At 56.4% G+C, this 26,128-nt stretch overlaps 1 protein-coding gene across 7 annotated transcripts in view; it reads right to left on the minus strand.

Moving 5' to 3' along the window:
- Nucleotides 1–5,121: 5,121 nt before the first annotated feature.
- The window catches only part of NCOA6 (nuclear receptor coactivator 6), a 34,851-nt gene continuing 13,844 nt past the window's right edge, over nucleotides 5,122–26,128 (minus strand). For 4 of the 7 annotated variants that reach the window (XM_064167829.1, XM_064167828.1, XM_064167830.1 and 1 more), the window contains 6 exons: nucleotides 22,775–22,896; nucleotides 18,342–21,215; nucleotides 15,383–15,451; nucleotides 12,963–12,999; nucleotides 9,285–9,433; nucleotides 5,122–5,854 (listed from right to left, as the gene is read on the minus strand). In XM_064167829.1, coding sequence (XP_064023899.1) covers nucleotides 5,808–5,854; nucleotides 9,285–9,433; nucleotides 12,963–12,999; nucleotides 15,383–15,451; nucleotides 18,342–21,215; nucleotides 22,775–22,896 — 3,298 coding nt within the window. In that variant the 3' untranslated portion in view covers nucleotides 5,122–5,807. The other 3 variants (XR_010307688.1, XM_064167831.1, XM_064167827.1) reach the window with 3 other exon arrangements.

Consider the following 26,128-nt stretch of genomic DNA (forward strand, 5'->3'; position numbering starts at 1 on the left):
AGGTTTCTGGGCTGCTCTGCTTGGATGTGAGGTTTGCTTCTGTCTGGGAGGCCTTTGGCTGCATGGTCCTGAAGGATGCCGCAGGGCTGTGGCCAGAGCCAGGGCAGTTGCACAGGCTGCTGCGTGGCCAGATTGAGGCCAAGTGGGAAAGGAGCTCTGGCCACTTGTGGTGGAACCATCGCTCAGCTGCAGCCCCTCCTCGTCTGCCCAGGGCACTAAAGATTCGCCTGACAGCTGCCAGAATGCTGCAGGGGACACCCAGGCAGGGATTATGGTGAGCCCCCAGGGTTTGCAGCTGGCCTGGCTCCTGCCCCCACGCTGCCAGCAGAAGACAGCAGTCGGAGCAGCTGCGTGCAGAGCTGCTGGTGCAGGGCACAGCTCTCGAGGAGGGGCTGTTTGGAGTGCTGCAACGAAAGCACTGGGGAAAGAAAGGAGGCCTAGGCAAATGCTGGGCAGCAAATGCCCCTGTGCTTGGGCAGCAAGGCAGAGCTGCAGCTGTGGCTGCCAGGGCTCAGCTGGGCGAACTGGCTCTGGCCTGGCAGCAGCTTCCTAGCCCTGTGCAGGCATTGCAGGCACAGCCAAGCAGGCATTGGGACACTGCGGGCAGGCTGCAGCAGTGCCGGCAGCACTGAGTGGAGCCTGTGGAAGCAGCAGAGCCTTGCAGTGGAAAGGATCTCGCTCCAAGTCCCGTGGTGCAGGGAACCTTCCCCCAGCCAGGCCTGAGAGAGCTGCAGCTTAGATCTGCAGCAGAGCAGCCTGGCTGCAGCCCACTGTGATGGGTGAACCCCCCCGAGAGAGTGGTGAGGACCCCCAGCTGCCAGGACAAGGCTGGGAGAGGCAGCCCTGCTAGGTGCCACCTCTGGAGGTGGGAACCAAGGCCCTTCAGGACATGGCTGAACTCAGGCAGCCCTGCGTGACCCAGCTCCAGGGCAGCTCCCACCTGGCTCTGCCTCAGTGCCCGCAAAGGCAGGCTGCTGCCCACGGCACAGCCACGGCAGGCAGCACACCTCAGTGGCAGCCTCCGCCCAGCCTCAGGGCTGCAGGGAGCTGCCTGGGGAGCTGCCCGGGGAGCTGGGACAAACGTATTTGCCACTGGATGAAACTCCCAAATGTGCTTTCCAAAAGCTGCTGCAGGAGCTCACTCTGGGCTCTGGAAGGGGAACAACCTCCAGGCTGTCAGCATTCCTTGTCCATCATGGGCAACAAACTCCTGGCTCATCCCAAAGGTCACTGCTGTGGGAATCTTCACCCTTCCTTCAGGCATGTTCCTAATCCATGGAGATATTTACATCTTGAAGCTTTCCTTCTTCCACCCAGCCCCACTGGGGACCTGAAGCCAAACCCCAGATCTCTTCCCATACCAGTCAGAAGAAAGAAAACAATGGTTCAGAACTCCTGCAGGGAGGCTCTAGGCTGGAATCACAGCTCTGCACTCACTGCTGTGAGGGACAAATATCTGCTCCAGTGCTCTGCATCAGGTGGCAGCTACATCTCTGCTCAGGTTACTGAGAAACGAGCAAGTGCCCAAAGACCAAAGTGTGGCCATTAGACAGCAGCCAGCACTCAGGAGACAGGAGCCCTCCACTTGTGCAAAGTGCTTCTTGGCAGCTGCTGCTGCTGCCTGCCACAGGCCTCTCTGCTGGGGACAAGCTGAGTGCCCGGGTTTAAAGCAGGAGGCCACTGGTGCCCAGCTGGTCCCGTGGTGGTGTCTCTCAAGCCATCAGCAGTCACCATGGACAGGTGGCACAGCTGAGCCTCCACTTTGCTGCACCTCCTTTGCTGTCTGCACTCAGAACTAGCTCCTGGTGCTGGGAGGATCCCTGCAGAACCCCAGCAGCCCCCCCTGCTCCTCGGAGCTTCCAGCCAAATCCCACCACAGGGCTGTTTGGTGACCTCCCCAGCACAGCTGCTTGCAGGGCCCAGGGCCCAATGGCAAATGCCCACCACATTCACAGCCTCTCCTTCCCAGGGGACTCTCCCCCACCTGACCAGCTGGGGATAATAAAGGGCCTTAACTGGGGTTGGTCACCTCAGGGCTTGTCTTCTTTAAGAGCTTTCCACCTCTGCCCAGTTCTCTTGGTCCTGTCAGTGCAACCTCCATGTCCTGAATGCTTCCCTGATGGCCTCAAGGGCTCAGTCTTTGTCTCATTAACACAACCAGAGCAAGGGTCACACAAATGTGGCTGCAGAGCTGAGTGAACTCCTGGGAGAGGCCGAGCATGGCTGGCAAGATGCCCCCCACTGCAGTGCTGGGAGAGGCTCAGCATGGCTGGCAAGATGCCCCCCACAGCTGGAGGTGTCCTCAGACACAGTGGAGGTGCTGCCTCCTCCTCTGCTCCACTCCAGAATGGCAGAGCTGGAGGCACTTACTGGCTGTGGGCTCTGGACCACCAGCCACAGCTTGGCAGGAGGTCTCCCCAGGGCCTGCTGTTGCTCACCATCACCACAGCCTTCATTTCAGCTTCTTGGAAGCACTCTGGGTCCTTGCCTGAACCCACAGCTCTTTCCCCATGGGGTCTGGGCAGCTCCCAGAAGAGAGATGGCTCTTACCTGTATTCCCCTTTTAACTCCTTCAGAGGGGGCACAGAGCTCCCTCCCTCCTACACACTCTGAGCTGGTTGCAGGGGAGTTGCTTTTCCAGCCCCCACACCCAGAGCTCTGGGAGAGGGATGCTGCTGTGTGCCCCAGAGTGTGCAAGCAAGGCTGCCAAGCTCTGCCTGTGGCACAGCCAACCATGGAGACCTCTGCTCCTGCCTGATCACCTGAGTGAGGGCTCAGCCCTTGCAAAGGGAGGGGAACCTAACACAGGAAGCTCTAAGTGTGGTTGAGAAATGGGTTACAGAGGGGACACCAAAATTTCTCCACTCCTTCCATTCACCTCCCATAGCCATGCCAGGGAAGCCAGCAGCAGCTATGCCCAAGTCCCACTGCTGTCTTGCCCTCAGCTTTGTATCCACATGGTCCTGCCTTGGGGAGTGGAGGGGTGAGGGACCAGCAGCAGGCACCCCAGTGAAGTTGGCATTGCCTCCTGTATCCCCAGTGCACCCACACTGAGCCACCCAGCACTGCTGACTGTGCCAGCCCTGGGCACTCTGCTTGCAAACCTCTCCCAGGCACATTGCTGGCCCCTTGCTGGAGTGATGCCCTTGTGCCTTTCAGCCTTTCCAAGCCTCCTCCTCTCTTCTTCAACACAGCTGCAGAACTTTGACAAATCTGCTTAGAAGTCCTATGCAAGAGGGGCTGTGGGGAGTCAGTTTTCCATGCTCTGCATTCCTGTGCTGCCTGCAGACTCGATGCTGGGGTCTCCAGAGAAGTCTAACAGAATTCACGCCCTAAAAAGCATTTAGCTTCTTCTTGTTTGGTTGGCTAAAAGCAGCCTTTTGGATGCTAAATCCCTTAGGCAGCTTTGAAAAGCTTAACCTAAGCCCAGCTCCTCACTGGTTTGTACACGGGAAGCAAGCAGCAGGCAGGAGGGAGAGGGAGATTCCTTCAGGAGAAGGGAGCAGGAAGAGCTCTGGGGCTGGAAAAGGTTGCCTTAAGCCTCCCCTAAAACGTGTCAGAGAATGCTCACATCCCCAGCTGCCAGCCCCATGCCCACCACCACCCCAGGGCAGAGCTGGTTGGGCACAGCAGAGGCTCCCACCCCACCACGGAGGTGCCCCTGCAGCAGGTGTGTGCCAGCTGTGCTCTGCCGAGTGCCTTATGACAGTGGCACAATTCCCACAGCAGGCTTTGGAGCTGGGGAGTAGAAGCCCAAAGTGTTCTCTGCACCACCAGTGCTGGAGGACTGGAGGCTGGTGCAGAACTGGAGGCTGCAGCTGCCCCTTGTGCGGGTCTGGGGGCACAGTGCTGTGGGCAAGGGCAGCAAAGCCTGGGGGTCCCCTTGAAGGAGGTGGTTCGAAGCTCGCTGTGTATCAGAGGGTGAGGGCAGGACTGCCTGGGAGCTGCCTGGTGGTGTGTCTGTGTGTATGTAGCCCAGGCTGGGTTGGTTCTGATGCTGTCTTTTGACTGAAAAAAGAAAACCAAATCCAATCTAAAGAAATCACAAGAAATAATAATTAAAAATCAATTTAAACTCTGCTTTCTCTGTGCTCCTCTGAAGCCTGCAAGAGAACCTGCTTGCAACAAGCTCTGGTTTCTAAAAGACACACCTAGGAGTCAGTGCTGTAACCATCAGGGATGAGGCAACACAAAAATGTCTCCTTTGAAGACCAGGACACGAGGGAGGGGATGGTGCAGGCTTTCTTCTGGAGGCTTTTTTCTCCTTTCCATTACCAAACCCTAAAACTCAGCAGCTGACTGCAAGGGCCAAAGCAGATGCTGGTTGCCCTGAGAGTCTCGTCTCAGCTGCTCTCTGCTGCTTCCCCAAGGACAGACTCAACAGCCTGATGATCTTCTGAGCAGAGAGCTCCTCCTGAAGGACTGAGGGCTTGAAGCAGCCAACAGGTGAGGTGAGGCTGAGTGCTGGCACTGCTCAGCCTGGAGAAGGCTCAGCAGGATCCCATCCCCGTCTGCAGTTACCTGATGGGGGGAGTACAGGGTCTGGGTGACCCTGTTCTGGCAGGGAGCTTGGACTCAGTCTTGTAGGTTCCCTTCCAGCCCCTCCCCGTGTGTGACTCTCTCTAAGTGATATTCACTCACAGACCCCAAGCTCTGCTTTACACTCTGCGAGGCAAGAACAGAGGTCAAAGTGTCCTCTTGTGCAGCAGGCACAGGCACCGGGCTCAGCCTGGCTTCTGCTCCTCACCCCGGAGCTGCCTGGCACCAAGCTGCTGACCTACTTGGGGCTGCCGCAGGTACAAAGCAGCCAGCCCCGATGGCAGCAGCTCCCCAGACAAAGCCCCTCGGGCTGGCTGCGGCAAAGCATCTGGCAGAGCCTGCTCCTGGCAGGCTCTCTGCGGGAAGCTGTGCCCTGGGTGTCCTCACACCGCACTGACTGCAGGCGCCCCGCGGGCAGGGAGGTGGCCTCGGGGCTTCGTGGCTCGGCGAGAGCAGCTGCAGCGGTTGTGGTGCGACAGATTCCCTTCTAAAGCTCCATATAAGGAGCTTGCAGGACTGGGGCTCCACATAATCCCTCCAGTCCTCCCGTTTGGAATGCTGCTAAGAAGAACCAGCCCGAAGCCTAGGACAAGAACATTTATTCAGAGCAGGAAGGGTTCCACATTGTACAAACCTTTAGATTTATTATTATTATTAATATTATTATTATTTGTTTCCCTGGTCCATTTCTACAACACAGAACATCCTCAGGCTCTAGTGTATAATAAAACTATTTACACTCCCGGAGGGGCTGGGGGCTTGCTTGGAAACCCTCCGGCTGCTATTCACATACAGTACTGGGACAGCACAATACATCAGGTTTCTTCACTGCCTGCGGCCCTGTGTCTGCTAACTCCTGTAGGAAAAAGTGGGAACAAAAGAAATGTACAAATCGCCTTCCCCCTCCCCTGCCGCTTCATACAAAGATACTTAACCCCATGTGCTAGCCCCGGGCTTCCCTCTGGAAACCCCGGGGCGGGAGGGGGGGTTTAAGAAGAACCTGGGGTGGGTTTTGTTTGGGGTTTTGGGCTTGGCTTTTGAGCTGTTGATCCGTTTGCTTTTCTAAGGAAAACCAAACCAAACTCAGCACCCCCCCCCAGGCCCTTTCCTGGGAACAGTACAATATTCCAATGCCTCTGCACAGAATTGTTTAGGAAAGGACAAGCAAAGCCTGCATCCCAGCTGCAGTGGCTAGTGGGCAGCTGACACTCAGCTGGCCAGGGGGCAGCTCACACTCATCTACAAGTCTCATGTTTCCATGCAGTCATTTACTTGGACTTTCTTCGTTTTGACTGCATTGCACTGGCACTCGGCTCTGAAATCAAGAGAAGAAACAAAGCATGGATACGAGGGTCGCAAAGCCACTTCCCAGCGGTGCAGAGCCTGCCCTGCCGCTGCCAGCCCTGCCGCTGCCAGCCCCGCCGCTGCCAGCCCTGCCGCTGCCAGCCTCGCCGCGCACGCCACAGCTCGCACGCGTGGCCCCTGCCCCCAGGGCAGTGACCCCACGCCCCAGCGCCGTGCCCGGGCGTCGCTGCCGGCCCGCGGGGGCTGCTTCAGGCTCTGCCTCGCCTCCGCAGGCAGGGGGCTCGGAAGCGGCAGGGCAGGGCACAAAGGGCACCAGGCAGAGCCAAGCGTCATGGGGAAAAACGTCGGGAGGGCGTTCGGGAGCCTGGCCCCCAGGCGAGAAGCCAGCTGCTGGGAGGGAGGCCCTGACAAAAGGAGTCTGCTGAGCGCAGGAGCTGACTGCCAGGCAAGCAGCTCACGCAGACAGACACCCAGCGTCCCGCAGCACTGCAGCAGAGCAACCAGAAGCAGCTGCAGAAGCTGCCACGGGAGCAGGTGACACTTCCAGTGCACTTACCAAGGCACTAAGCTTCCCTTTCCAACCAAAAGGAGCAAAGAGTAAGGACTGAGAGTGTCTGCACCTTTAGAGTGTTTCAGATGGGAGCTGAAGTGGTGCCACAGATCTTTGGCTCTTCCCTGTCTCTTCCAAAAGCTAACAGAGATGGCTGGGCTTAAAGAGTCAAAAAGGGGGAAAAATCCAAGCTATCAAAACCTAAAAAAGTAGGAGAGGACAACTCCCTGGCTGTCACCAAAACATCAGCCTTCCAAACTGGAAGCTCCAGGAAACACTGGAAGAGCCCCTGGGAGGCTTCTCCAACTGTGAACGGCCCAGTACAGAAGCAGCTGTCAGGAGTGGCTGCATACCTAGAAGGCACCACTTCCAGGCACCAGAGCCCCCTCCGAGCAGTGGTGCCCTCTGTAAGGCAGGCAGCAGCAACAGCTGTGGCCACCCCTGAGGCTGCCAATGTCTCAGTGTCTGGGACAATGAATGGGGCAGCAGGCAGCACCTGGCCAAGTCCCCAGCCCCCTGTGAGCATCACCTGCACCATTCTGTGACCACCACCTGCCATCACCTTGTGAGCATCACCTGCATCTTGTAAGCATCACAGCATCACCTTGTATCACCTGCACCATACTGTGAGCATCACCTGCACCATCCTGTGAGCATCACCTGCACCATCCTGTGAGCACCACCTGCACCACACTGTGAGCATCACAGCATCATCTTGTGAGAATCACCTGCACCACCCTGTGAGCATCACCCTGAGCATCACCTGCACCATCCTGACCATCACCTGCACCATTCTGTGACCACCACCTGCATCACCTTGTGAGCATCACCTGCACCATCCTGTGACCACCACGTGCACCACACTGTGAGCATCACCTGCATCTTGTAAGCATCACATCACCTTGTATCACCTGCACCATCCTGTGAGCATCACCTCCACCATCCTGTGAGCACCACCTGCACCACACTGTGAGCATCACCTGCACCCTGTAAGCATCACCTGCATCATCCTGTGAGCATCACCTGCACCACCCTGTGAGCATCAGCTGCATTTCCCTCGCCTGTCACTACCCAAATACACTGTGCACATATGGATGAGGACTGCCTCTTGCTGTGCTCTCTTCTCTTACAGTTCTCCTGCTGCTGCCTCCTTCCTGATGCTCACAGAGGGAAGTCCCACACCCGCTGGTCAAAGTCTGCTTCTCTCTCTCTGCTATGTTCAGGTTTTTCCTACCTGCCATCTCTATACCGACCACCATCAGGCCCTGTCTCCAAAGGTGACTGCTCCCAGCCCCTCACTCTCTCTAGCAAGGCTTGGTGAGCTCCTCAGGGCACAGGAGCTTACCTGTGTGCAGGAGGAGGCCAGGAGATACCAAACTTGCTTTCTTAAGCTCTGTTTCACTAACAAAACCAGAACAGAACAGGCACAAATGGCAAACCTCATTACACTTCAGCAACCTCATTAACCTTCCAGCCTCTCCTCTTCCACACAAAGTCTTGCTTTGCTCCTTGCCTCTACCCCTTGGAAGCAGGCAGCTGCTGGTGTGCAGACAGGGCAGCCAAAGGCCAGGGCACTGCCAGGTGAGCTGGCCCTACAGGTGCAGTTCTAAAAGCAGTGATGTTACTACAGAGGTCAAGGGCTAACAGAGTCAGTACAGAAGCCTGCACTGATTTCAGGCTGCTGCACTTCCATGTTTCCAGAACACTGGTTGCCATCTTTAGGTTTACTCCTTAGAGTAGGTGGGGCAAGTTATAAAGCCCAGATCCCCCTAGCTCAGGAAGGTATCACCAAATCCACTTTACATTGGCTTCAGACTGGTCAAACTTCTCTTCAGAACCATGACAGATAACTGATGGTGACAACAACAGGCTGAGATCTTCTGCACAACCCTGCCACCAGAAGTCAATTTAATGAAATGCAGCAGCCACAGAAGTGCAGCACAGAGAGGTCCTTTGGTGCAATCTTTTGAGTCACTGCACAATTACCTTTAGCTAGAAGTCTTCTCTGCACCTCTTGAAGTGCAAATATTCTTACCAGCAAAGTTTAGCATCTTCAGCATGGGAACTGGTTGCTGAATTCAGCTTCACCTCCTTTTACAATAACTTTATCTTAAAGCCTCCTTGTTCTGTCTGTTTAAAATATTGGTTGAATGTTGCCTCAGGAAGGTCTCCTCTACCCTCTCACACAACTTTAGTCCATCAGAACTGTTCTGACCCTTAGGCAAAAGGAGCTGGCAGTTAGTTTCAGAGATCAGAAGTGCAGGGAGGGTTGTGCCCTGCAGGAGTGCCCAGGTGTGCCCACAATGCTGCTCAGAGGCTGTCACCTGGCTGGACATAAGGCACAGCAGCAGCTGCCAGGCCGCGGGGAGTGGCTGCCTCTTGAGCACTTCCCAGGCTCTCGGGAGGAGCAGCTGAGGCCCTATGCTAGCACAGAGCACTCCTCTGTGCCCCAGGCTGCCACCCAGGCAGCGAGGCTGAACCACAGCTTCTCAGAGCTGCCCATGCCCTTGGCACGACTCAAGCATTGGTCCTGTGTCTTTCAAGCTTCAGGGAACAAAAAAAGAGCAAAGTCACTGTTTAACTTGAGTACAGTCCTCAACGGCCAGGAGCATCCCCCTCCAGCTAGGCAAGCTGGCTGCACACTGCTGCTGAGCACTGCAGGAAGGGTCCACAACTTAAGAGTGGCAAATCCACCCAAGCTTTGCTGCCAGCACCGCTGCTGGGCACTGCGTCACCACCACCCGGCGGCTGCATCACCAGGACTAGAGGTAAGGGCACACAAGCCTGACAAGCTGCAAGCCAGAGCTGGCAGCCAGCTCCTGGAAGGGCTGGCAGTGGGCAGGGTGCCAGTGCCTGCCCTGGCCAGGGAAACGCTGGCTTTGCATGTTACCTTTTGCAGTGCCGGAGGCAGAGGCTGGCCTGGAGGACCTCTTGCGCTGTCCGTTCTCTAGAGATTCCTGTGAAGTGGCAGAATCCTCTGTTCTTGAATTTCTTCTATTTGGAGTTTTAGACTTTTCACAATTCTCTTTTGTCTCATTACTAATAAAGTGGGACAAAACATTTCTGATGAAGTGTTAAGAAGAGTTAGGTTTTTCTACGCAACTCAGACAAGCTGGAGGAGGAGGATGGACCGACACAGGCACCAGTTCCGGACTATTAGCACTGAAGATGTGAAATGCTAGAGACAGCAGAAGCTTTATCAGATGAAGAATGACCTGAGCAAGTCAGAGGAAAAGTCCATTTCTATTAAAAATGATCAGAGGAGACAGAATTGAGAAGTCTTCCAAAAGGAAAAAGAAAAAACCAGCCAAAGCAGACAGAGCATTTTCAACATTGGGAGCCCAAGAGATCAGATGCAGGACAATTTGTCTGCTCTGCCTTCCACAGGTGCCACCATTACTGAGCTCTAGGAGAAGCAAACAAGTCACATTAGAGGCTGCTCCCAGGTGGGAGCAGAGAGGTGAAGCTGCAGGAGGAAGGAGGAGCTCTGCAGGCAGCATGGCAGCTTCTGCTTCTACTAAAGCCGCTCCAAGCAAGTTCTTCACACCCGAAGAAGCTGAAAGGTTTGTTTAAAACTCCCTTTGAGCCCTTGAAGTATTTTTTTTAAACAGAAACCTTTTCTGCTCTTCAAAAAGAAATCATTTTAGGTTGGGTGCCAATCCCTCGGTCCTTGTGACCAGGACAGCACCTGCAGTGCTGCCCCCTGCAAGTCTAAATGAGGCTTTGCTATGATTTGGTCACTTCACTCTCATGCTCTCGCTCCTCGCCCTGTAAACGCATCCTGAGGGCTGGGCACTGTCTCCTCAGTGCATCAATGCCAGACACCTCCTTCTGGTCACTAAGGACTTTCTGGAGCTGGGGCAATAGCCATTGGAGAGAAGAAACAAGCTAAAATTGAGTCGAGGTGGTCCGCAAAATGTTGGTGCTGTTTGTGCAGCAGCTCTTAAACAAACCACCTCCACTTCTGCTGCTGAGGCTGTGCCTGAAGCTCGGAGCCACTCCACGAGCAGAAGAAACTGGAACTTAGCACACAAGCACAATTCAGTCCTTCAATGAGAAAACCTCGACAGGCTGAGGGAGAAGGCTCCAGAGAGACCTTACAGCAGCCTCACAGTACCTAAGGGGGGCTACAAGCAGGCTGCAGAGGGACTGTTTGCAAAGGCCTGCAGGGACAGGATGAGGGGAAACACTTTGAAATGAGAGCAGACTTAGAGTGGATGCAAAGAACAAACTCTTTACCAGGAGGCTGCTGCAACACTGGGACAGTTTGCACAGGGAGGTGGTCGAGGCCCAGCCCTGGAGACCTTCCAGGTGAGGCTGGACAGGGCTGTGGGCAACCTGCTCTAGTGCAGGATGTCCCTGCTGAGTGCAGGGGCTTGGACTGGATGAGCTTGGGAGGTCCCTTCCAGCCCAGCCCATTCTGTGACTCTGATTTTTAGCCCCTGTGAATTCAAACCTAAATAATTAATCAAGTTATCCTGGATCACACAGGATCACAGGATCCCAGGATGTTAGAGGTTGGAAGAGACCCAAAGAGATCATAAGAGTCCATCCCCCCCTGCCAGTTGCCAGGACTGAGAGAGAACAGCTTGATTCCCTCAAACCTGGAACCTCATCTCTGCTAAGGTATGGAAGTCGAGGTGGAAGCAAGTCAAACCGAAAGGTAAGAGGCATGAGAGGGGACAAATAAAACAAGGAGGATGTGAAATGATCTGATAATGGAAAAGGCCAAAGGAATTTCATGCCTTGCAGGATTTTAGGGAAGGCTGCCTGAAAGCAGCACAGAGCTGTGTGTTCAGAGCTGCACTGCTCCGAGGGCAAACACCACCACAAGGCCCTGCAGCAGAGCTCTGAACTGAACCACTCTTGCCATGGGAGGAGAGCAAGGAAGCACCAGCAGAGGGTGGGAGCAGGTGGATTGTCTCAGCTACAAAAGAAATGTTGCCATCTGTCTGCCCAGAGGGGCATCAGGGACAATCCTTTGGGGACCCCCTAAATAGGTCCCAAACTGAGTAGCTGGGGGCAGCTGAAAGCACAGCCCCTGCTGCAGAGGGCAGCTGGAGGGAAGCAAACAGGCACCACCAGGTTCCAGTGACCGCTGCACAGCTTGGGCTGTGTCAGGGCAGGATCACTTCTCTCCTGTGGCAGGAGGGAACCAACCCGTGCCATGGACAGCTCCTTCCAGAGCTCCTCTGAGGTTTGTCCTGGATGCCATCTAACTGCAGCAGCCAAAGCTGCCTGCTCCCAGCGTTGGCCACTGCCTGAGAACTTCCCTGCTCTTCTGGCCTTGCTCAGACAAGCCTCTGTCCAGAAAAGCCCCAACAGAAGTGGATTTGGGATAGCCTGAGGTGCTGAATGAGCCTGGAGAACAGCCTGTGCAAGGTCACTTCACCTGGAGACTGCATCCAGCTGCCCGGGGTGACACCTTCAGCTTTCTACAACACTTCTGCCCTGCAGTGACCTCGCTGTGGCACTGCAGTTTGCCACAAGCAGAGAGATCCCAACCCAGGAGAAGGTTCCTGCTCTGGGGGGCTGTGCTGCCTCATCTCTTCACAGCCTGGGACACTGCCTGCTGCCTGCTAAGGAGAGCTGCACCTCTTGTGCTGCCTTAGGGGATCACTCCACCGATGAGGGCAGGATCAAAGCCCTGCCAGCTGTGCCAGCAGCTACCCAAAGAAGCTTCTGGAATTCTGTCACTAGAGCCACCTAGACTGAGACTGAGGGCCTGGAGCATTCAGAGCCTAACAGAAACAGACTGTGGAGACCTTCCTTGTCTCTCCTGCCAGGAGACAACTGGGGCCAGATGAGGTTTCTGTCTGGCCTCCCTGCTGGGTTTCAGCAAGGTGTCAGGAAGCAAAGAGAAGAAATGCAGAGAAAAGGCTCAGAGGAGGCAGAGGAAGAGCAAACTCTGGGAAGCCTTTTGGAAAACAACTCCTGTGCCAGCTGAGCTTTGGGAGGCTTTGGGGAAGCAGCTGTGAGTTGTTTTCAGGCAGGCTGGGGAGGGACTGCTCAGAAGGGGCTGTGGGGGCAGGCTGAGGGCAGTGGTTTGGAACTGCAGCAGGGCAGAGTTAGGTTGGGCAGTAGGAGGAAGCTCTGCACAGTGAGAGTGAGGAGAGACTGGCACAGGCTGTACAGGGAGGTGGTGGAGGTCCCAATCCTGGAGACATTCCAGATCAGCCTGGGTGTGGCCCTGGGCAGCCTGCTGCAGCTGGAGGTGTCCCTGCTGCCCGCAGGGGGGTTACACAAGATGCCCTCTGAGGGTCCCTTCCAACCTGATGCAGTCTGTGACTCTGAACATCAAGGAGCTGGAACCATCAAGAGCCTTCCAGACTATGAAGGGAGAAGAGGAAGCCCTGCCCAAAGCATGGAGACAGACCTGGAGGGAAGTCACATTCCACTCTGCATTTCAGCAAGGGTTTGAAGCACTCAGACCAATTTCTTAGCAAGACAGAAAAGGTATGGACAAGAAAATGGAAAGTAGTAGAAGTTGTACAATTGAAGCAAAGAGAAAGGGACTTCCTCCCACAAAGCTACATCTACTCTGGATCTACACAGACTATCTCCTTACCTTTGACCAGCAACTACTGCAGCATTTGTTTCAAGTTCTACAAGAGAAAAAGATAATTTTAAGTCTGCTGTAGAGGTTCCCATCTGCTGCCAAGGCACAGCCATCCCACACTGCCCTCAGCAGGGATCAGGCCTCCTCTCAAAGCACAGCAAGCTACCACATGAAACCTGCAGCAGAAAACTGGAGAGGAACATCCTGCCAAGGGCTCCAGTCCTCTGCCCCTTTCAACTGCCATTTTAGACAGTTGGTCACCTCTAAAACCTTCAGTCTGGATCTGTGACGTGTGCTGAATTCTGCCTTACCCCAACCACCCTCCCAGCAACATTTCTACTGCAAAGGAAGACAATTTTCTGAAGCCAAATTATGCTTCTACTGAGCTGGAAACCAATCCCTTGGGAGATGGGGGGAAGAGAAGCCTACCCTCTTTCCCCAGTGACTGTAGACACCCACCTCTGCTCTGCCTCTGAGTGCTCCCCACAACCAGCAGCTCTGTTCTGCCTCTGAGTGTTCCCCACAAGCAGCTCTGCTCTGCCTCTGAGTGTTCCCCACAGGCAGCTCTGCTCTGCCTCTGAGTGTTCCCCACAGGCAGCTCTGCTCTGCCTCTGAGTGTTCCCCACAAGGAGCTCTGCTCTGCCTCTGAGTGTTCCCCACAGGCAGCTCTGCTCTGCCTCTGAGTGCTCCCCACAGGCAGCTCTGCTCTGCCTCTGAGTGTTCCCCACAGGCAGCTCTGCTCTGCCTCTGAGTGTTCCCCACAAGCAGCTCTGCTCTGCCTCTGAGTGTTCCCCACAAGCAGCTCTGCTCTGCCTCTGAGTGCTCCCCACAGGCAGCTCTGCTCTGCCTCTGAGTGTTCCCCACAGGCAGCTCTGCTCTGCCTCTGAGTGTTCCCCACAGGCAGCTCTGCTCTGCCTCTGAGTGTTCCCCACAGGCAGCTCTGCTCTGCCTCTGAGTGCTCCCCACAGGCAGCTCTGCTCTGCCTCTGAGTGCTCCCCACAGGCAGCTCTGCTCTGCCTCTGAGTGCTCCCCACAGGCAGCTCTGCTCTGCCTCTGAGTGTTCCCCACAGGCAGCTCTGCTCTGCCTCTGAGTGCTCCCCACAGGCAGCTCTGCTCTGCCTCTGAGTGTTCCCCACAGGCAGCTCTGCTCTGCCTCTGAGTGTTCCCCACAGGCAGCTCTGCTTTCACCATAGAGGATTTCTGATCTTTTCACTCTCCCCATGTCCTTCACCTGCTCTGTTGAGAGGGACTTTCTCTAACTCTGTGTTTAGTTACCCCCTCTTGTGAGGGCCTGGCTGCTAGTTTCTGGCTCACCCCTCAGGTGCACTGTTGGGTGTCACACTGCCTGTAGGTACTCACCCTGGAGCCCCCTGGGGACAGGGGGGCACAAACTGAACCTGGCAGGAAAATGCAGTAGCCCAGGTTTGGAGGAGTGTGCACAAGGAATAGAAGGGTGAAAAAGAACAGTTTATGGCAAGCACCCCTCAGAGTGGCACTGGTGGAGCATCTGACTCCTGGGGGAGTCCACACACAGGGGCTGGGCAAAAGCCATGTCTTGGGAACAGAAGAGAAATAAGCCCAAGCAACAGCAGGCAAGAGCTCCCTTTTCTCCTGCCAAAATAGGAGCAGGGATAGTAACCCCACAGCAAAAATCAGTCCTGTCTGAGCCTTCCCCCAGCAGAAACTGCCCACTACAGGCAGAGCAGCACTGGGGCAGGCAGCTGTAACCCTGCCCAGCCAGGCTGCAGCCACATCCTTAAGCTAAGCTCAGAGAAAACAACCTGTGGCATTTTTACCTTCTGAAAGCTCCACCTGGACTCACATTAGAGCTGGCAAAGTGATGGAGAGTGGCACCTCCCATGCACAGGCCCATGTCTCTCCATCTTCCCCACTCACCTTGGAAATGAGGTTTTTTTAAGACCCCCCAGAGCTGCACCACTAACAGATGGCAATGACAAAATGTCACCTGCCAGGGCTCCAGCCTCCAAACATTGCCAAGGGTGCATTGAAAGCTGAAGAGAAGAAGAAGGATTTCAACTCTAAAGTGTAGATTCCCAGCATGGCTCTTGAAAAAGCTTTTGAGCAGAGTCCCAGATAGAGGCCAAACTGCTCTTTTCTCCTGAGAAAACTCCCAAAGTGCACCACAAATCACCAGGGCAAATTTGGTCCTTCTGCCTGAGCACCTCAAGACTGACTTGGTGATTCCTGCACATCTTTTGCTTGATCCCATCCTGAACCTCCACCACAAGGCTTTGGCCACTCTTGCAGCACCATGGATCTAACAGAGCAAAGCAAGCCCAAGAGCACAAATCAGACTGAAACCCAAGCCCATCCCCCAGCCATTCCAGATGCATCCCCACAGAGACATTTGCAGGTACAAACAAAGAGTTGGGTTTACCTATATTCTGCTTTTCCAAAGTAAGATTTACCTGTTCTTTGAACAGTACTTTCTGATGGTGCAACTGAACTTTTTTTCTGTGTTAAATGTTGAGAGGATGCTGGAATAAAAGAGGGGGGGGGAAGCATTATTTTTCCAGGGACTGAGAGCAGCTCCCTGAGTGCTGTGGGGCTGCTGGACCTGCCAGCTTCCTGCAGCTCAGCACTGGCAGGTGCAGTGGTTTTAACAGACCCTCCACCTCCCCCCCACCTCCCAGGCCTTGAAAACACACAAACAAAAAAGCTTTGGCAAATCCACCCCCACCCCGAGCAGGTTCCCTGCAATTAGAGCAAGTGAGGGAATTCAGCCCACTAAGGCACCTCTGCACCACCCCTCATGCTCCTCATCAGTGACCTGGCTGAGGGCACAGAGGGCACTGCCAGCAGCTTTTCTGATGGCACCAAACTGGGAGCAGCAGTGACAGCCCTCAGGCTGTGCTGCCGTTCAGAGACTGAGACAGGCTGAGAGCTGGGCAGGGAGAAACTGAGTGAAACTCAACAAGGGCAAGGGGAGAGTCCTGCAGCTGGGCAATAACAACCTCATGGAGCAGGACAGGCTGGGGAGCAGGGAAGGGGAAAAGGCCCTGGGGGTCCTGCTGGGTGGGAGCTTGCCCATGAGCCAGCAATGTGCTCTGCTGGCCAGGAAGGCCAAGGGCATCCTGGGCTGCAGTAGAAGGGCTGTGCTGAGTAGGTCAGAGAGGTTCTCCTGCCCTTCTGCTCTGCCCTGCTGAGGCCACAGCTGGAATCTTGTGCCCACTGCTGGGCCCCTCAGCTCAGGAAGGACCTCAGGAGCTGCTTGAGAGAGTCCAGCACAGAGCCCCAAAGCTGCTGGAGGCAGTGAACATCTTCCTGAGGAGGAGAGCCTGAGGAGCTGGGGCTGAAGCTTGCAGAGCAGGAGCCTGAGGGCTGCCCTCATGCATGGCTCTAAAGCTGTGCAGGTGAGAGCCAGGAGCTGCAGCCAGGCTCTGCTGGGTGGTGCCCAAGGGCAGCACAGGGGCAGTGGTGGCAGCTGAGGCAGAGGAAGTTGCATGAAAGCAGGAGGAATTTTTCCCTGTGAGGCTGACAGAGCCCTGGAGCAGGCTGCCCAGGGGGGCTGTGGAGTCTCCTCTGGAGGTGTTCAGAAACCACCTGGATGTGTTCCTGTGGGACCTGGTGCAGGTGACCCTGCTCTGGCAGGGGGTTGGAGTGGATGAGTTGTGGAGGTCCCTTCCAGCCCCTGACGTTCTGTGATTCACCAGACTGAGCAAGGAGCCCTACAAACTCCAGTGCTGTCTCTCTCCTTACAGCTGAGCTCCTGGGGAAAGGCAGCAGCCCTGTGCCCTGCTTGCTCTGGGACAGCACCACAGAACCCTTTGCTCTGCAGGGCAGCTGCATCTGCCGGCAGCCTGTTTGGTGGGAACAGAGTTGATAAGCTGCAGTGTTTTCCCTTAGGGCCAGCCCTGGAATGTCTGTCTCCATAGCGATGAAGGTCTTCAGCAGCTGGAGATAGGCAGGTGCTGGAGCAAGGAGGAGCAAAAGCCAGGGCAGCTGACCCAAAGTGGCCAACCCAAGGACTGCAGGCCAGAGACAGCACACTCCACACAAGCTGGGAGCTTGGCTGGGGACAGCCTCTGCTCCTCAGTGGCTGCCACCCCTGACGGGGCTCAGCCCTCAGCCTGCTCCCGCGGGCGGCTCTGCTGTGTGCTGCAACCTCTCTGCTGGAGCTGCGGCGCTGACAGCGCTTGGCAGGCAGCATCCACTGCTGGAGCATGCGGCTGGCACCAGCAGCAAGTGAGTACAGCTCGGGGGGGCTGGCAGCATGGGGGGAGCTCATTACATCTCTTTGCAATTTTCTCCTCTGCTTTCCCCAGTTCCCTTCCGAGGAGCTGTGGGGGAGTGTGACTGGGTGACAGAACAGCTAAGTGGTGACACTGTCAGCGAAGCAGTGAAGCTGCCAGAGGGCAAAGCATGTTCCAGAGGCTCCCCTGAAGGCCTCTGGCAGTAAGGTGAAGTCACTTCCCAGTTCTTTGGTTGCCAAGTTAAAAATTAAGATGGAAAACCAACTCTTGTCAGCCTAAGGCTTTCCAGTCCTCTGTGTGACAACGAACTTATGAACAGCACAGAGACAGGAGGTTAAACATTCCTCCACCTGGGCTGCATCAGCACAAGTGTGAGCAGCAGCACGGAGAGCTGACTCTGCCCTTCTGCTCTGCTCAGACCTCACCTGCAGCACTGCCTCCAGCTCTGGGCCCCCAGCACAAGAAGGACCTGGAGCTGCTGTGGTCCAGAGGATCAGAGGCCTGCAGAACCTCCCCTGTAGTGAAAGGCTGAGGGAGTTGGGGCTGTTGAACCTGGATAAGACTCCAGGGAGACCTCAGAGCAGCCTTCCAGTACCTGAAGGGGCTTCAGGAGAGCTGGGGAGGGACTTTGGACAAGGGGAGAGTGAGAGTGAAACTGAGGAAGAAATTGTTGAGAGTGAGGGTGGGGAGAGACTGGCACAGGTTTCCCAGGGAGGCTGTGGATGTTCCCTCCACGGAAGCATTTGGGGCCAGGCTGGATAAGGCCTTGAGCATCTTGGGCTGGTGGGAGGTGTCCCTGCCCATGGCAAGGGGTTGGCACTGGAGGAGCTTTAAGGTCCCTTCCAGCCCAACGCATTCTAGGATGCTAGGCTGTGACTCTCCTCAGGCATCTGCAGCATCCCTGCTGTCCTTACTGACACAGCTACTTCCCCCCCCGCCCAGCTCCATGCAGTCACTGCTCTGTTACTCGCACCCACAGCCAATGCTCCACTACAGCAGCAAACTAAGCTGCAGTAATCCCCCTGGGACACGAGCCTTGGTGCAGTACCAGCCTGGCTGCCACCCAGACACTGCAGCCCAAAGCAGCTGCCAGCCTTGGCTTCGGTGCCCAGAGCCCTGGGCAGCTGCCCCGAGCCGAGCGCTGCGTCCCGCAGCAGGGCGGCCCCAGCCTTACCTGTGCTTTGCGCAGGCTCCTGCGGCGCCGCCGCTCGCTGCTCGGCGCCCGCGGGCGGCTCGGGCTGCGCACTGCCCTGGCTGCCGCCGCTGCCGCCGGGGGCCGCGGGCTCGGGCGCAGGGCTGCTGCTGGCCGCCGTGCCCGGGGACGGGGCAGCGGCACCCGAGCCGCCGGGCCCAGAAGTGCTGTGTTTGGTCAGGCTGGGTGCTGGCGGGGGCGCAGGTTTGCTATCGAGTTCTGCCGGCGCCTGCTCCATGCCCGAAGGGTTTGGCAGCGACGCTTCTGTCCCCGGCCCCTCGGCGTCGGCCTCGGCGGCGCACTGCTCCTCGCCCTTCTCCAGGGAGCCTGTCACCTTCTTGCACGCCTTGGTCAGCAGCAGCTGCCCGATCTTGTCCACTTTGCCCTTGCCTTTGCTGGACGAAACGGGGCTGCGCCTGTTGCCAGGGCCCGGGCTGCTGGCGAGGAGAGGAGACAGCACCGGCCCTGACTGCGCGGCCGCGGCGCAGCCCTGCTCGCCCGAGCCGCCGGCCGGAGAGCTCTCCTCCGGGCCGCAGTCTTTGCCTTGCTGGGCGGGGAGGTGCGAAGGAACGCTGGAAGAAGCGGCGGGAGAAGGCAGCTGGACGGGAGGTGCCAGGGGGCTCAGAACCAGAGGCCTGCTGGCAGGCATGCTGGAGCCTGGGCTGCTGGACGATGTGCTGGGGGGAGCCGGCCCCGAGGAGAACTTGATGCTCTGCGGCAGGTGCAAAGGGCCAACGACAGCCACCGACTGAGGCATCAGGCTGGAGCTGGAGGTCATGGGGGCTGCCGGCATAGTGCTTGACTGCGAGCCCTTCATCACCTGGATTATAGAGGAGGAGTTGATGAAGACAGGGGTAATGAACTGCGGCCGGGCACCGGCCTGGGCTGCTGCCGACTGCCCCTCGGAGACCATCACCTTGCTCCCTACGTTGGGCATGGTGACCACGGTTGACACTAGTGCGGGCTGCAGGTGAGAAGCCAGCGGTGCTGATGTATTAGCAGAAGATGTGATGGGGTTTGAGGTGACAAAGACTGTGATCTGGTTGGGGGGAAGAGGCCCTGAGATAGCAGAAGAGCTGACAGGCCTCTGTGCGGCGCTCGAGCTCCCCTCGCCCGGCTCCTGCTGCGCTGCGGTCGGGCAGGGCTCGGTGCCCTGGGGCAGGCTGAGCGAAGCAGAGGACTCCTTGCCCGAGGAGGGATCCTGCAGTGGAGGAATGACTGCTACCTTCTTTAGCTCCTCGCTCGTGGGGGCCATGGGGGCCATTTCAAGGCCAGCCAGCCCAGGTGGCTTTATGGTTACGTTAGGAGCTCCAGAGTTATCAAGAAGCTGACTTAAAGACGTTGGTGCCTCCCTCAGAGCTGCAGACACCAGAGGTTTACTTTCCTCCACGCCGGGAAGCTTGCTGGTGTCCACAGCTTGCCCATCTTTCTTTGCCTGTTCTTCTGGAACCAACATTTTCACTTCAGGAGCAGGGATGCCTTTCAGCTCAACACTGACCAGGTCTCTGGTACCTTGGGCACCTTGTGTGCTCTGACACTCATTGTCTTGGGGCACACTGAGGCTCTCTTTACTGTCTTCAGCAATGCCAGCCACGGCAGGCACGGGAACTGCAGGGTTCTGACTGCTCAGCATGCTGCTGCTCTGGAAAGTGGTGGTGGCAGGCACTGGCAGAGAGGGCCCAGCCATCATAGTCCTCTGTAATTCCATGTTCTGCAGCAGAGAGGGATTCTGCTGTGCTGGCAAGGAGAGCTTAGCTGCTTTGGAATTCTGTCTGCCAGGGCTTGGTGTAGTTTTCCTGCTGGATCCAGGACTCGACCTCCGACTATTGCTTGGGCTTGCCCTCTTGGTTGCCCCAGCGCCGGGCTGCTTGCCCACGCTCATGGCCATGCCCTCTGCTTTGTGCGGCTGCGGGGTGGCGAAGCTGGACTGACTGCCCATGGTGAGGTTCGATGGGGCTTGGCCAATGGCCTTCAGAGTGGTGGGGTTGAGACCCTGCTGGTCAAAGCCTCTGTTGAGACTGGGCCTGGGAGGCAAAGGAATATTGATCTGGGGAGGGAAGAGCCCAGCTATGGAAGCATTCAGCCGCTCCGGGGACAGGCTGATCTCCGACGGCTCCGTGCTAGGGGGACGGTTGTTAGGAGTCTGAGGGTAGTATGGCCTGGGGCTTGCCCTGTTTGGGGTTTTAGGCCTCGAAGTCTGTGAGGGGGTGGCAACATTTGGAAAATGGTGTGTGAGAGCACCGGGCAGAGGGTTAGACTGCTGCTGGGGGCTGGCCCCTTGGGCAGCCGAAAGTGGGGATGGTCCAGCTTTGGGTCCCGTCATCATTAACTGGTTCTGGGAGACTACTAAATGAGATGGCAAAGGATTCTGAGCTCCCGAGGCTGGGGGCCCTTCGGCTCCACCTCCTTCTGGGAGGGAGGGTACTGATGAAACCTCTCCATGGGGTGAGCTGGAGGGATTCTGAACACCATCTTGATAAACCATTTTTCTTGCACTGTTTCCCAGAGGAGCACTGCCTGGCAAGGGAAGTCTTTGTTTGTCAGGAGATGGAGGCACGGAGCCAGGACCTTGGAGGTTAACCATCACTGGCATGTTACCGCTCTGCTGCATCGGCATCCGCTGAGCATCTGCGCTCAGGGGCACTCTAGGTGAGTGAACTCCTTGTGGTACAGGCAGCCTGACTGACTTGGGGTCCTGCTGCATCATCAGCATCATCATCATCTGCTGCTGCTGCTGCGGTGTTTGTGGTGGTGCCTGGGCTTGCTGTGCTGGCGGCTGCGGCTGCTGCGCGTGTGGCATAAGCTGAGGTGCCATCTGCTGAAGTGGTCTCTGCTCCACTGGCTGAGTTGGGTAACCTAAGAGGACGAGATGACCCACTCATGAACACCAGACAAAGGCCAGAGAAAGCAGCACTTCTGCAACCAGCAGCAGCAGGCAGAAGGTCCAGCCAGGAGCCAGAGCCACATGAACACTGCTGGCTTTACAAGTGAGGATCATGATTTGCCTCCCTGTTAGCAACCCCTCTGCTTGCCCTAGGAGTGACTGGCACGGCACTGAGCTGGGGCTATCAGTGGATCCTGCCACTGGCTATTACTCCAGACTGTGCCACTTGAGAAGTCTCTGCAGCTGCCCAGGGGCTTTGCTTTTGCTTACAGATGCAGAGTTGCATTTGTGCTAATTAAAACTCCTTAAGGTAAACATCAGGGTTGACAGGCCCTGTGGGACATGGAGGGGTGCCCCTGGCACAGGATTGGCACTGGCTACTGCACAAAGCAGAAACTGCCATAGAATCATAGAATCAGCCAGGCTGGAAGAGAGCTCCAAGCTCACCCAGCCCAACCTAGCACCCAGCCCTGCCCAACCAACCAGACCATGGCACTAAGTGCCCCAGCCAGGCTTGGCTGCAACACCTCCAGCCACAGCCACTCCACCACCTCCCTGGGCAGCCCATTCCAATGCCAATCACTCTCTCTGCCAGGAACTTCCTCCTCACATCCAGCCTAGACCTGCCCTGGCACAGCTTGAGCCTCTGTCCCCTTGTTCTGTTGCTGGCTGCCTGGCAGCAGAGCCCAACCCCACCTGGCTACAGCCTCCCTGCAGGCAGCAATGAGCTCTGCCCTGAGTCTCCTCTGCTGCAGGCTGCACACCCCCAGCTCCCTCAGCCTCTCCTCACAGGGCTGTACTCCAGGCCCCTCCCCAGCCTTGCTGCCCTGCTCTCAACACCTTCCAGCACCTCAGCATCTCTCTGGAATTGAGGAGCCCAGAACTGGACACAGCACTCCAGGGGTGGCCTGAGTAGTGCTGAGCACAGGGGCAGAAGAAGCTCCCTTGTCCTGCTGCCCACACTGCTCCTGAGCCATCCCAGGATGCCATTGGCTCTGCTGCCCACCTGGGCACACTGCTGGCTCACCTTCAGCTACTCTCTCCCAGCACCCCCAAGTCCCTCTCTGCCTGGCTGCTCTCCAGGTAGTGCTTGACCAGGAGCAGTGCTGAGAACCACTTGTGTAGCTTAGGACACAAATCCCATTGTGGTCTTTGGATTTAATCCTCCTTCCATGCTAAGGAAAATCCCATCTGCAAGCTTTGTCTCTTCCTTCTGACCAAGCAGCAGGTGGCTACTGCTCAGTGAGGGAGGCATCAGCCTGTGCTTGCAGCAGAGACACTGAATGCTGGATCAGTTCTGGCACTGCTGGAGAACTCTGCAGTATTCAGACGGTGCCTGCAGGGTGACACCATGGCCACCTCCTCCTCTGGAGTCACTTCAGCAAACAAACTGTGGGGGCAGTTAGCTGCTAGCAGGTAGAAGACTGTAAGGTGTGGCAGTGCGGCTGAAGCGGAGCTGCCACCACCAGCAGCTAAAAGCTCTCCTGGAGTTGTGGCACCCAGGTAAGCCCACAGAAGAAAGTCCTACTACCTGGTGGCCTGCTGGCGAAATCAGCAAGCTTGGGGCCTGCACTGTCCAAGCTCATTGCTTGCTCTCCAGCCAGGGACGGTTGATCACTCTCCTCCAGGCCAGCTGGGTGTGCCTCTGCGGAACTGAAAGACAAGAGCGGTTAAGAGGCAGCCCTCGGAGCAGCTCACAGCAGCTTCTCCCCCATAACTCAGCCCTCGAGTGCTTAAATCCCAGCCCTTGCCACAGACTTGCCTTGTCACCAGCTCTGCTCTGCCAGGACAACTCTGACCAGAGCCCAGGGCTGCCACTGTCACTCCCTGCTCCAGCACCTCCCAGAAGGGAACAAGTGACCTGATGTTCTACTGAGCGTCAGCATCTCCCCTTTCCTTCCACCTTCACCCTGAGTTTCACAGCCCTGAGGATGCCAGTGGCTACTCCACACAATGTCTTGTACTCAGCAGCTTCCCTCTCATGCTGCTGGGACACCTGTAGAGATGAGGGCCATGGGGAGATGCAGAGGACTTGACCTGTGTGGCAGCACCATTTCTTCTAGCATTGTCTCCTGCAGTGAGCAGCTCAGGCTGTCACACAACAGGCACAGACAGAAGCCTGCCAGCAGAGCACAGAGCTTGGTGGGATACTGAAGTGATCAGAGAATGGGTTGGGTTGGAAGGGACCTTGAAGTTCATCCAGTTCCAATGCCTGCCTGGGCAGGGACATCACTCACCAGCACAGCTTGCTCAAGGCCTCATCCAACTGGCCTTAAACACCTCCAGAGAGGGAGCAGCCCCTCTCTGGGCAACCTGTGCCAGTGATTTACCAGCCTCACTCTCAAGAGCTTCTTCCTTTTTTCTAATCTACCTCTCCTTCAGGTTTAATCCACTACTCTTCACCCTATCACAACACTCCCTGGTTAAAAGTCCTCCCCTCATCTCTCCTGGAGTCCCTTCAGGTACTGCTGCTCTAAGGTGTCCCTGGAGCCTTCTCTTCTCCAGCCTGAACAACCCCAACCCTCTCAGCCTGGCCTCACAGCAGAGGGCTTCCAGCCCTCCCATCACTGCTGTGGCCTCCTCTGGCCCTGCTCCAGCAAGTCCTCATCTCTGCTGTGCTGACTGCAGAGCTGGCCCCAGCACTGCAGGTGGGGTCTCAGCAGAGCAGGGGAACAGCGATCCCCTGCCTCAACCCACTGGCCATGCTGCCTGTGATGCCACCCAGGACACAGCTGCCTCCTGGGGGTGAGTGCCCATTGCTGGCTCATATTCATCCATCAGTACCCCTGAGTCCTTCTCCAGGGGTGCTTGGTGCTCCAGGAGACTGGAAGACAACTAAACCTTGTTCACATCCAATGCCCAACACTTCCACTGCATCAGGACAGCTTCTGCAGCCTCAGCAAAAGCCCAGTTTCTGTAGATACTTGGTCAGAGGGTGGCAGATGAAGAGAGAAGAAGAGCACAAGACTTGAATGGATTATCAGCTTCCAGAACATGTGAAGGCTGTAAGGACATCTATGTAAGAAAAGACACCAGAATAAGGCCAGTGCCAAACAAGAGAGGCAGAACCACCCAGAAATGCCAAGGACAAAAGGAGTTTGTAGCAAACTAAGAGTCTGGAGTAGACAAAGGTGGAGAGATCCTGCTTAGTTAATGTTACTTGAGAGCAACAGCTTCTGCCAGCTGCCACGGGGAGCCCTGGGCCTGAAAATGCAGTGTGGGGTTTGAAACTCCCTGCACACCCACAGGGAAGAGCTGGAGAGAACAGAAACCAAGAGAGAAGAAAGGTAAGAGATGGAGCAGCCACAGAACTGTTGAAGCAGGCAGCTGTGGCCAGGGCAAGCAGCTGGAGCTCAACCTTCTGTTGAAATCCTGCAGGCTCCCAGTTGCTGTGCTGCTGCTGCAGGCTGCCAGGCCTCCAGCAAGGCACTTGATGGGAACTGGCAGAGTGCACACAGCTGCCCCACGAGCCCTGTGCTGGGAACAGAAGTGCTGGCAGGAAGATTACTCAGAGGAGCTCTGGCCTCTGTGCCCGAGGTGCCAGCAAGGTGACCTGCAGTAAAGGAGGGAACATGGTCTTCCATTGGGCCAGTCAGGAAGTTTTCAGCCTGCTCTAGTTGGAGGTGTCCCTGCTCACTGCAAGGGGGTTAGACAAGATGACCTCTGAGGATCTTTATCATGCAGATTAAAAATGCTGCACTAACAGAGGAGACAAAAGCTGGTGCAGAGCATTACTGCACAGAGGCTTGGTCCAGCAGGCAGTGGTGCTGCAGTAGGGATCCTCAGGCTGCACTCCTGCCAGCTGGGTGCAAGGGGCAGGCTGCAGACCGCCTGCAGGGCAGACATCAGTTTTGGTTGCTAGCAAAGCACAGCAGTTCCTGCAGGAAAGGCTGCTCCTGTGATTGCTGCAAAATCCAGACACAGCTTGAGTCTGAAAGCAGCTGAAACTCACTGGGCAGACTCAGCAGCCAGAGCTCACCCAGATGTGTTATTTTTTCCTATTGCTCCACCAGTTGCATTCTCAAGCACAACCTTCAGGCCCAAAATCCCTCCTCAGGGTGGAGAGGGAACTCCAGGAGACAAAAGCCATCCAAACAGCCCCCACAAAACCCCCAGACTCAAGAAGGGCTGTAGATGCTTGAGCAAGCTGTGCAGCAGAGGGGCCAGCAGAACCAGAACTCCTGACAGTCACAGACTGCATCAGGTTGGAAGGGAGCCCCAAAGGGCATCTCGCCCAACCCCCCTGCAGGCAGCAGGGACACCTCCGACTAAAGCAGGCTGCCCAGGGACACAGCGAGCCTGGTCTTGGAGGTCTCCAGGGATGTGGCCTCAACCACTTCCCTTGGCAGCCTGTGCCAGTCTCTCCCCACCCTCACTGCACAGAGCTTCCTCCTGATGTCCAACCTAACTCTGCCCTGCTCCAGTCTCAGACACTGCTCTGCCACAATGCTCTGCAACAGCTTCCTCAGCAAGGCTCTTGTCCTCTGACACTGAGTTTCATTTCCCACGTGTACAGGGGGACTGTCACCTCCAGACCTACATCTGAAAGCCTTCTGAGGAAAACTTCTCTGCCCAGCAGTGCTGCTCTCCACCTGCATATCACACTGGAGGGTGGGCACTGCACACCTGATGCTATCAGGTTGGTGCCCAGAGTCCTCTTTCTGCTCCACATGATGTGTGTGGTCTGTGCAGAGGGGAACATCAAACAACTATTTGCTTGTGCATGGATGTAACAGCATCAGCTGAGCTGTTCCAGCTGCAGTCACTCTGAACCCAGCAGCTTTTTCCTCAGCTTACATCCCACTACCTGCAGCCTTCAGGCTCAGAAAGCAGATACCAGCTCCACTTCTAACCAGACCCCAAGGCCTTGGGTTTCATTCCAGTG

Source organism: Pogoniulus pusillus, chromosome 29 (genome assembly GCF_015220805.1).
Source record: "Pogoniulus pusillus isolate bPogPus1 chromosome 29, bPogPus1.pri, whole genome shotgun sequence".
NCBI classification, from domain to species: domain Eukaryota; kingdom Metazoa; phylum Chordata; class Aves; order Piciformes; family Lybiidae; genus Pogoniulus; species Pogoniulus pusillus.